Source organism: Solanum dulcamara, chromosome 9, assembly GCF_947179165.1.
Source record: "Solanum dulcamara chromosome 9, daSolDulc1.2, whole genome shotgun sequence".
In the NCBI taxonomy this organism is placed as follows: domain Eukaryota; kingdom Viridiplantae; phylum Streptophyta; class Magnoliopsida; order Solanales; family Solanaceae; genus Solanum; species Solanum dulcamara.
The window spans coordinates 17,627,591-17,639,475 of record NC_077245.1 but is presented as its reverse complement, the minus strand read 5'-3'; the positions used below and the strand labels follow the sequence as shown (position 1 = coordinate 17,639,475).

General features: G+C 35.6%; 1 protein-coding gene across 1 annotated transcript; it reads left to right on the top strand.

Annotated features, from left to right (window-relative positions):
• Positions 1 to 6,559: 6,559 nt before the first annotated feature.
• LOC129903079 (pentatricopeptide repeat-containing protein At1g77405) lies at positions 6,560 to 8,096 on the top strand. Its single transcript, XM_055978565.1, has one exon. It carries the CDS (start codon positions 6,694 to 6,696, stop codon positions 8,011 to 8,013), a length of 1,320 nt encoding a protein of 439 aa, XP_055834540.1. The 5' UTR covers positions 6,560 to 6,693; the 3' UTR covers positions 8,014 to 8,096.
• Positions 8,097 to 11,885: the final 3,789 nt, after the last annotated feature.

Here is an 11,885-nt window from a genome sequence, read left to right as displayed (position 1 = left end):
ATACCCAGAATCCTCAATAAGGTCTCCTAAAGCAATGGTGTTGCAGGCTCGGGAGGAACCTGATTCTAAGCAATCTCAACATGTGGCTCTAGGAGGCCTCTCTAGTATGACATCTAGCAGGTGCTGCTCTTCGGGCACAGCCTTTACCAATAGCTACTCCACGACCTCTAGCTCGGCCCCTACCTCTGCCCATAATTGGAGTCTCAACAACTGCCTTGGGGAATGCCTCCCTTCTACTAGTAGGCGTAGATTTGGTCCTCTAAATCAGCCAAAACATACACGCAATACTCACCACTAGCAATAACAACTCGGCACGATATGAAAGAATAAATAAAGAAAGTTTCCTAACAGTCTTTATAGTCTCTCGAAAATAAGTATAGACGTTTTTGACTCGATCATCGATACTCTACTTAGACTTGACTTATACACGTGAAATCTATGAACTTGGGGCTTTAATACCATTTTTTCATGATCTGATTCCGAATGTGATGGCAGATGTCCTTTTTCACCAGACAAGTATGCCTAAAACCCAGCATTTATGAAAAATAAAGAAAAAATATAGTCTAAATAGGCAAGTAATTAATAAAAGCAGAAGTCTTTCGACTTAAATAACCCCCCAACATTGCCTTTCACATGTAGAAGCCACTAAAATCGAACTGAAATGAAAATACAAGTCTCAATATGTATTTGACTTTTAAATAGATTAAAGCATAAAAATACATGAATCAGAAGGTCTGTTGGATGATAATAGCTACCTCTCTCAAACTCCTGGAAGCCTCAGAGGATCAGAAAAATTGGTGATCAAATTCCAGGCTCAGAACCTACAAAAGTGTAGAAGCAAAGAGTGAATACCAAACAACACGATAACTTGCAAGCCGACTAACAAATCTAATAAAATAATAGGGTGCACGAACTCCTTTCCAACCCAACCGAACCTTCAAAACTACAACCTGCATAGAAAATTAGTCTAAACTAACATTTCATGCTAAACAGTTCAAATAATACTCAATCATAGCTCGATATCACAAATCAAAGTATACGAATAATCACAAGTCAAACACAAGTATCAAGTCTGCCATACAAAAATATGCATGAATATATATATGCACATTCAATGATCATGCATTTATGCAATCGCCGAAAAAGACCTTGGCGTCATAACTTTATCGTAAATGACCTCGGCATCACAATCTCTAGCCAGAAATGACCTCGACCGCACAATCTCACTGAAAATGATCTCTGTAACATGATCTCACCAGAAATGACCTAGGCCTCATAGTCTCTCACTAAAAATAATCTCGGCATCTTAATCTCTCACTGAAAATGACCTTGGTATCACAATCTCTGATCGAAAAATGACCTCAGCCTCACAATTAGGTGAATCTTATCATAATATTTCAAAACCAATGCAATCAGCATGCTCACACAAGTAATGAGGAATAAATAAAATTACACAATCGCAATCATAATTAGACTATCAAAGTATTTCATCAAATACACATAGATATCTAGATCATGGCATATAATACTCAAATATCTTCAATAACATATATTATTTTTTATTAACTCCATCGATCAATTTAGATTAGTTCATGTCATTATTCAACCCGTAACCTCATCAACATTACTCTCCAGCACATATACAAAAAGAAATTCGTGATTCTAATAGATTTACGGAGTTTTAAAAGTCTACTTGCTTTAGCCAAATCATGATCAATCCATCCACGTGAGTCTTTCCCTTTCAAATATACTCAGAATCTCCACAATCTGATCAAATTGTGTTTCACAATAAGAAACCAAGTGCAACAACACTAAGAATGTGAAATTCGAGAAAAAAGAATCAAAAGGCTCAAACTTTAATTTCGGGAACGAGGTCAAATTTTTAAATTTTTTACATGAAAACGTCCCTCTAAGCCTTAGGAACTCATTGGTGAAAACCATTTCAAAAACAAGTTCAAATATAATCAGAATCACCCTCTAAAGAAATTTTTCCAAGTTCTTGAAAAAACCCCAATTTCACCAATTGGAAACATCAAATTCATGTTAAAATCAATAATTAATCATTAAAAAGTGATCAAATAAAGTTAAAATAACCTACCCAATGAAATTCCATAAAAATTCCCTCTGCAAATCGCCCCTACCGAGCTCCAAAGCTCAAAAATAGTGAAAATAGCATAAACCTCGACCAAAACCCCTCTCAGATGTCGCTTAAACAACTCAGGGTTCGTTTAAGCATACTTTGCTATCGCGACAACTTGGTCACTTTTGCGACCCTTGCCTCTCCTCTAAAGTGGTCCTTCTGCCACTTTCGCGATGTCGCGAAAAGCGACGTCGCTTTAGCGACCAGGGGCTCGCTTAAGTGACCCCTGTCGCAATGTGAGGGTCGTTTTAGCGACACATCCCTTGCTAAAGCGAGGCCTGCACCATATCTCAGCTAAAACTAAATACCAAGACTCTGAATGACCATCGAAATTCGATTGGAACTCCTTTTACACAACTATATATTCAACCCTATCAAAATTGACATTCTGGACTCAACTGAACTAGTAGAATTCGAATTCTCTCTTTGACCCAGAATCCAAAAAGTCACAACTAGACCAACTTTATGCCTCAAAAGATCAAAATGAGCTCAGAACTTCCAAAAATTCAACCAAAGTCACCCCTAGACTCAAGATCATCCTCCGAATCCAATGGAGTCATCATAATTTGATTCCGAGCATCGGATTTCCAAATATTGATCACAGTCAACTCTAGGATTAAAATTTTCAAGAATTTCCAACTCAAAGCCTAATTTCTTCATTTCAACTCCAAAACTAATTTCGTCATCTCCCCTAGACCAATTTTAACATTCCAAACTGGTGGAATCAATGAAATTCTGTTCCGAAATCCGAAACTCTGAATGACCCCAAATACCACTTTTGAGCCATTCAAACCTCTAAAACTCAAAATTTACCAAAAATCTCAACTTTTCAAGAAAAACCACGAAACTGACATCGGATATTAATCAAATAAGACTCGGGGAAACTACTAGGATGAGTAAAATGGTCATTTTATGAAAATTATCCAAAATAACCTTCAAGATCATTACAATTTTACTGGCAATCAAATTCTTGAATGAAATGTAACTGATGTACCTAGTTCATTCAATATATTCTATTTGTTTCATGATTAGTATTCATTCAGTACAGTCCACTTATTTGGCCTAATGTTTTTGTCAATTATCAAAACTTATTAAGTTCAACATACATTTTAACCTATACATCACAACAGACTATATGGAAAATAATATATAGGTTTATTGTTTTATATATACATAAGAATCAATGACTTTTTTATGCGCTAATAGTATATGATACTTGCTCTATCAATTTTAGTTACCTGCGATAACAAGTAATTTTTTGAAATTGAATACATATTAGATGTTGTTTTATAATATAAACAATTATATAATTTAGATTATTTGTTTTTTTCAATATTTGAATATCTTAAACTTGTCTTTTTTTGTAAATTCAAATAAACTATTATTATTTAATCTTTAATTATATCAATAAAATATTTTAAAGAAATTATACAATAATGGTAATGAATAGCAATAGTGATTTTGTGTGGCCAACGAGTTGTTAGTTTTAGGTGTCATATGGGCGAGTTGGATGAATTTGGACAGATCAAATTGGGTTGAGTTAATAAATGAACGGGTTATTGACCTACTCAAAAGCTATTTAGATTGAAATGGATTGGGCTAAACTATGAGTCATAATCCAACCCGTGCATTTCTTACTAAAGTTTAATTTTTTTATTTATTCTTTTATAATTTTTTAGTACTAATAAAATTATTATTTTTCTTTATTATTACTATATATAACATATCAAAAAAAATTAAAAATATTTTGATAAAATTTCTCACGAGTTCTTGGGATACATGTCAATCCAATTCTTAATGAGCTGAAATGGATTGGGTTAAAATAGATTGAGCTAATAAATGGGCATGTTATATACTTAAATAGATCTAGAGGGAGGTAAAATGTACGCAGACCTTACCACTACCTCGTGGAGGTAGAAAGACTGCTTCTGAAAGACCCTCGGCTTAAGTACAACAAATTTAAATGTAAGACCCCGTAAGTCGAAAGGTCAAAACGAAGGAAAGATTTCAAGAAAGTGAATTGTATGAGCTTCTACGACTCAACCTACGAATCATAGGACTGACTCGTAAAAGTGATGTGAGGTTGGGAATTGGATTAAGTGAGGGAAATCCAAGGTTACGACTCATAGAAATAGTGATGAGTCATAGACATGACTCGTGGAGGTAGTTCAGAGACTCAGTTCTCAGGGTTTCTCAGACCCTGCAGGAAGAGTTCCTTCTATGAATCATAGAAGAGACGATGACTCATAAAAATGAGTTGTAGGAAAGGTTCAAAGGTCAGTTCTCAGGTTTTCTCAAACCCTGTAGGACGAGTCGTCCCTATGACTCGTCGACACCTCTACGACTCGTAAGGACCCATTCGTAAGGTCTGTCCGACCAGTTTTTAAAAAGGGTATTTTGGTCCTTTCTTATGTTTTATCAGTTAATGTGGTCATTTTGGGACTAAATCCTCCCTACCTATTGATCCTAAGTTTTTCCAAACCCCTCATTCTCACATTAACTCCAATTTACAAACCCTTTCCTCTCAAGACTCTTCTCAAAGCTTTTTTCATCACCAAGCAGGTTATAGGGTTCCCCAAGATCAAGTTTCCCTTCCAATCTCAAAGTCAAAATCTATCAAGGTGTGTGAGTCTTTATCCATGGGTTCTTTCACCTATGGAGCCCAAAACCCTTTCAACTAAATCTTTGATTTCAAGTAAGAATTTCTCATAGGTTGTTCTAAATTCTACTTAATAGCATGAATCACAATTTAAATAATAATTATTGGTCTATTACGATGCAATATGGTTTCAAATGCACGGATTGATTGTTTGCAAGTATTTTCTCTACTTAGTTCCTGAAAGGTTTTTGAGATTAATGATGGGTTATTTAAAGCATGATTTTAATTGATGAATTTCATAGTGTTTATGCATGATTTCAATTAATACATGTTAGAAAGTTGAATTTACTTGAACCCACCTAGTTTTACTTTATTTTCATTAAAGCATGATTTGAAGGTTATGGATTCTATTTAAATGTTTAAGAAAGCAATGACTATGATTAAGGGAGTCTTGAATGAGATGATGAATGTGGTGAGAGGCTTCCTCACCTAAGCTAATGGATTCTTTATGCGATAAGGACAATTCGTGCATACTTGAATCACTAAAGGTTTTAAGGAGACATTCTACCGAATGATGATTTGATATCCTAAATTATACGTATGATTATGTTACTACGATATACTATTCTGTGAGATTTTACTTAACATCGATGAGGCTTGAGGTGGGGTTCGGTAAGGAAATTCTAGTAGCAATCTATTGTTTCATTAACTATGTGCCAACGTAGGAGCCCTTGTAGGCTAGGCTAGTGGATCCACAAATGATCATTAAATGATAAAGAAATGAATATTGATGGAGTTTTACCTTGGCAAGTAGTCTCCCCTTCCAATGTAAGGGGTTGCATTGGATTCCATGTTATAGCTCACATGGTCTTAATGTCGCGGTTATAGTTATCTTTCCACAAATGAATGGTGTAAATGCTATTTACTTGATTACTCATGCATGCACTTATCTATGTACTTCACTTCATAATTGTCTTAATGTTTTCCATTATATTGCATGCCTTCATACTTAGTACATTCAAAGTACTAATGCATACTCTTTTGCCTACATGATATCACCATGTAGGGAACGACATTCCTCCTCATTCTCCTCCATATGGCTAGTTGGGATCGTTTGAAGGCTACTATTTGGTGAGTTCCCATGTTTCTGGAACAGTATTTCTTTTCTTTCCAGCTTATGTTGTGTTGAGACCTTTAGACATCTCTCATGGTACTTCATTTCTATTTTGATTGAGGGTGAGTTAGGGACATGTCTTAGCCCCCGCCAAGTCTAAGATTAGAGGTATTATTGGACAAATGTAACACAAATCTTGACTATTGATGTTTGTTATGATGTTTCCCATAGTCCCACTTTCCCCTTTTATTTCTGCTTGTCATTTATTTGTCATTACTTATGAAAGGTTAAATGAATGCTAAGAGGCTTGGGTGAGATATCTTCGAGTTCCCCATTCGTCGTGTCACGTTTAGGCTCTAGGCTTGAATCGTGACATTAAATATAACGAAAAAGGAGAGAGTTATAAGAATTTAGCAAATAACAATGATACAGTATAAAAGTCTACTAGAAATAGCCAAACCAACAATAAAATTATATAATATCAAAATTTGATAAATTACATATTAGGATAGATTATTAAAAAATAATAATAAACAATGATAATTAAAAAAAAACTACAATAATACAACTAGTACCATCACAAACATCAATTATCCTAAGCAAAAAAATATTACTGTATATGTTAATCTTCTACCCTAATACATGTCTTCCACATCCTATTATTTAGAGGTATATCCTCAACAAAAAGTTACTCCCTGCCTTTGTACTCCAACTCAATAGCTCATTCCACATAAGCCACTGATTTACCTCATCACTGGTGCGTCTAACGTTCGGGTGGAATGGTCATGCCTTTGGTTGAGTATCTAGTATGAAAGTTTGAATATTTTCCTTTGCAGAATCATGTTGTCATCAAGATCACTTTCTTCTCCTTGCACCCAAAACCTCGTTATACATCAAGTTATGGCTGCTATTATACGTAATCGGCCGTTTGAGGCTTCAATTCCCCAACACATTTGGACTGTACAAACAGTTTCTCAAGTCTTAAGATCAATCCCCAGATTTCTCTTCCAATCCCCAAGATCCATCGGCCGCCAAAATGGGTTTCGCCACCGTACCCCATTAAAGCAAAGAAACCTAAGACGAGAGTTCCATAACGCTCGAAAGGGTGTACTCATTCTCGGCCCAATTGCTCATAAGGATCCCCAAAAGGTACAACTAGGATTGGAGAAAGCATTGGAATTTTTCCATTGGGTTGAGACCCATTGTGGTTTTACTCACAATGAGCTCACTTGCAGAGAAATGTCTCTTGTTCTGGCCAAAGGGTCTTGTAAATCGAAGCTCCTTTGGGAATTTCTCAAAAGAATGTCGAGAAGAGGACTTTTGACGACACCCACCATTACCTGTTTGATAAAATGCCTAGGAGAAATGGGGTTGGTAAATGAAGCATTGGCTACCTTCTACAGAATGAAACAATTTCACTGTAAGGCTGATGTATATGCCTACAACACTCTCATATTTGCTCTTTGTAGAGTTGGGAATTTCAAAAAAGCCAAGTTCTTGATGGATCAAATGGAGTTGCCCGGTTTTAGGTGTCCACCGGATGTCTTTACGTACACGATCTTGATTAGCTCGTATTGTAGATATGGTATGGAAACTGGCTGTAGAAAGGCTATTAGAAGGAGAATATGGGAGGCGAATCACTTGTTTCGCCTTATGCTATTCAAAGGATTTATTCCTGATGTAGTAACTTATAACAGTTTGATCAATGGATGCTGCAAAACTAATAGGATAGAGAGGGCATTGGAGTTGTTGGATAATATGGTGAAAAGAGGGATTGCACCTAATCGCATTACGTATAATTCTTTCATTAGGTACTATAGTGCTACAAATGAGATTGATAAGGCTACTGAAATGCTGAGAAGAATGCAAGGAATGAATCGTGGAGTAGTACCATGTAACAGTTCGTATACACCCATAATTCATGCCATGTGTGAAACTGGTAGGGTGGTGGAGGCAAGAGATCTTCTTGTGGAATTGACTGAACAAGGTTCAATTCCAAGAGAATATACTTATAAACTAGTTCGTGATGCTTTAAAATCTGTTGGGAAGATTGATTTGCTTGATGAAGAATTTTGTACAAGATTAGAAGAGGGTATTAAAGGTAGGATTAGACAAGTGATGAAAATAAAACCTTTGTTGCAGCATCAAAGTGTTTCATAGAATTGAATTTTATGCTTTTTATGGATTTTGATCTTATAAAAACGTAAGGGATCTAACATATATTGTAATGAATTGTTACGCTATCAGTGTATTTTAATATGTTGTACAACTTCTTTTACCTTATATTGCAAGTTACTAATTCCACTTATCATCAATTATGTTAGGGGAGGAAGCACCATAACTAAAATTTGATATGATAATAAATAATAAAAATAAATTGAATACGAAAATTTTATGTGAAAACCCCTCAAACAGATAGAGGGGAAAAATCATGGAGTAGAAGAATTTTATTATGATAATATGAGAGTACACTGCTCTCAAATACAAGAGAAAACAACACTAAACACTTCTTTCTTGTAAAAGGAATAACTCACTAAAGAGGACACTCAAGATTACAATATTTGTCTTGGTGTATAACTCTCTTTGTGTTCTTACTCTCTTGGATTATATTTTTGTGGAATGATCTAAATGAGGGCAAAAGGCCCTCAATTTATAGGAAACTGGAAATGCGTAAAACACACGTTTTCGTGTAAAATATGTATTTTCTTGTCAAAAGTTGCTAAAGGAAATAACTTTTGAAACGCGTAAAATACGTCTTTTCTTCTTAGACGGTGTATGTGCACCTCCCTTTTTAACTTTCTTGCTTTCTCCCACTTTTTTTTTTTTATGGGAACAGACCCTACATCCACTTTTGACAAGAAAATGCCATGTATCGACTAACCACTTTCACTGTTTGTGCAATGTCAAGTCTTGTACATACCATGACAAATATTAAACTTTCCACTGTTGATGCATACGGTACTCGAAACATCTACATACTCTCCACTTCATTTCTAGGACTCATACTTGAGGATAACTTGAAATTAATAGGAAATGTGAAAGAAATTGACTTACATTCTTGCATCTTGAAGCGTCGCAAGATTTTTTTCAAGTAGTTCTCTTGAAAAAGCCAAATCTTCCTATTATTTCTTTCTCGGTGAATTTGCATTCCTAGAATCTTGTTTGCCGGTCTCAAGTCTTTCATTTCAAACTCCCTAGCCAACTGTGCCTTTAAATTTGTGAGACGATCTTTGTTAGGGCCTGCTACCAACATGTCATCAATACACAACAGCAAAATAATAAAATCGTCATCACCAAATCTCTTATAATAAACACAAGAATCTGAACTATGTTTGTTGTATCCAAGGCTTATAATGAAGGAATCAAATCTCTTATACCAACACCTAGGCGCTTGTTTGAGACCGTACAGAGATTTGTTCGACCTTTAAATCAAGTTCGAGATTTGTTCGACCTTTCTTGTACTATCTATGCATTTTCTTGTCAAAAGTTGCTAACGGAAATAACTTTTGAAATGCGTAAAATACGTCTTTTCTTCTTAGACGGTGTATGTGCAGCTCCCTTTTTAACTTTCTTGCTTTCTCCCACTTGAAGATTTAATTGAGAATCAATTAAGTCTTCACACCATCTCTTCTACTCAATTACTACAATGTTACGCTCCTGCTAGGTCAATAGAAGATCGACACCATATAAACTTGTTACTGTTGATCGGCTTCGTAAACATATCTGCTAGGTTGTCATTAGTGTGAATTTTCTGAATATCCACACTACCTTCTTCCACCTTCTCACGAACAAAATAGTACTGAACTCGTATGTGCTTTGTCCTTGAATGAAATGCCGGATTCTTTGCAAGATGCAAAGCGCTCTGACTGTCACAAAACATAGCAACCTTCTCTTGTTTATGCCTGAGCTCCTCCAGTAACATCTGCATCCATATTGCCTCTTTGCTAGCTTGTATACCTGCTGCATATTCTACTTTCGTCGTAGATATAGCCACGATAGACTGTAATTTTGAAATCCAGCTTACAACTCCTCCAGCAAGAGTAAACAAATAACATGTGGTGGACTTGCTTTTATTAAGATCGCGTGCATAATCTGAATCAACATAATCTTTAATATTAAAGTTTGATCCTCCATAACACATTGCAAAATATAAGGTACCTTTGATATATCTTAAGATCCTCTTAACAATATTTCAATGCTCTCTACCAGGATTAGCCATGTATCGACTAACCACTTTCACTGTTTGTGCAATGTCAAGTCTTGTACATACCATGACAAATATTAAACTTTCCACTGTTGATGCATACGGTACTCGAAACATCTACATACTCTCCACTTCATTTCTAGGACTCATACTTGAGGATAACTTGAAATTAATAGGAAATGTGAAAGAAATTGACTTACATTCTTGCATCTTGAAGCGTCGCAAGATTTTTTTCAAGTAGTTCTCTTGAAAAAGCCAAATCTTTCTATTATTTCTTTCTCGGTGAATTTGCATTCCTAGAATCTTGTTTGCCGGTCTCAAGTCTTTCATTTCAAACTCCCTAGCCAACTGTGCCTTTAAATTTGTGAGACGATCTTTGTTAGGGCCTACTACAAACATGTCATCAATACACAACAGCAAAATAATAAAATCGTCATCACCAAATCTCTTATAATAAACACAAGAATCTGAACTATGTTTGTTGTATCCAAGGCTTATAATGAAGGAATCAAATCTCTTATACCAACACCTAGGCGCCTGTTTGAGACCGTACAGAGATTTGTTCGACCTTTAAATCAAGTTCTCTTTTTCCTGTTCTTCAAAACCTTCTGGTTGGAGTATGTAAATTTCTTCTTCAAGCTCTCCATGAAGAAATACAGTTTTGGCATCTAACTATTCCAAGTACAAGTCAAATGTAGCACACATTGCCAGGACTACTCGAATTATTGTAAGATGAACCACCGGAGAAAATATCTCATTGAGGTTTATACCTTCTTTCTGAGCGAATTCTTTTACTACCAATCTTGCACGATACTTCTCCACTTGATCATTACCATTGTGTTTGATCTTGTAGACCCATTTATTTCCAATGGCCTTCGTTCCTTATGGTAATTGAACAAGATCCCATGTTTTATTTTTATGAAGAGCTTTAATTTTTTTTCGCATTGTTGTCATCCACAGAGATGATTCTTGGCCTTTCATAGCCTCGTGAAAAGTTGAAGGATCTCCATCCTCTGTTAAATAGATAGTATGCAACATTTCCCTTCGTAAAATAATTTGAGTGATAAGCTGGTTTTCTTCTCTCCTAAGTTGACCGTCGAACTTGTGGATTTTCGATCTCAGCTTGCTCTTGTTCTTCGTGCTCTGGTACTGCTTCAGAAGAAATTAGAACTTCTTCTATTTCTTCAATTTCAACTGTAGTGTCAATAAATTTTTCTTTCGAAGTTCTACCTTCTTTTGCTTGTATCTCGTTTTCAACAAATACAACATCCCTATTGATTACCACCTTGCGGGAAGTGGGATTCCACAAGCGATACCCCTTGACTCCATCAGCATACCCTAAGAAAATGCATTTCCTGGATTTCGGATCCAACTTTGATGTTTCTTGGGTGTTGTACATAACATAAGTAGGACTTCTGAATATATTTAAGAAAGAATAATCAATTGGTTTTCCTGTCCACATCTTCATTAGCATTTTCAGATCAGTTATGGTTGATGATGACTGATTGATCACACAACAGGCGATTTTGACCGCTTTTGCCTAGAATGGTTTTTCCAATCTTGTAAATGCCAACATAGCTCTTGTCCGTTCCAATAAGGTTATGTTCATCCGCTTTGCTACTCCATTTTGTTGTGAAGTATATGCCACTGTGAATTGTCTTTTAATACCTTCTTGTTTACAAAAGTTATCAAAGTCATCACCAGTGTATTCTCCTTCATTATCTGTCCTCAAATACTTGATCTCTTTTTCAAATTCAAGTTCCACTCGCACTTTGAACTCTTTGAAAATAGAAAAAACATTTGTCTTTCTTTTGATTGGATACACCCA

Excerpts from the sequence above, each read along its gene's own strand:
- LOC129903079 (XM_055978565.1), top strand. The coding sequence starts at position 6,694 with ATGTTGTCATCAAGATCACTTTCTTCTCCTTGCACCCAAAACCTCGTT.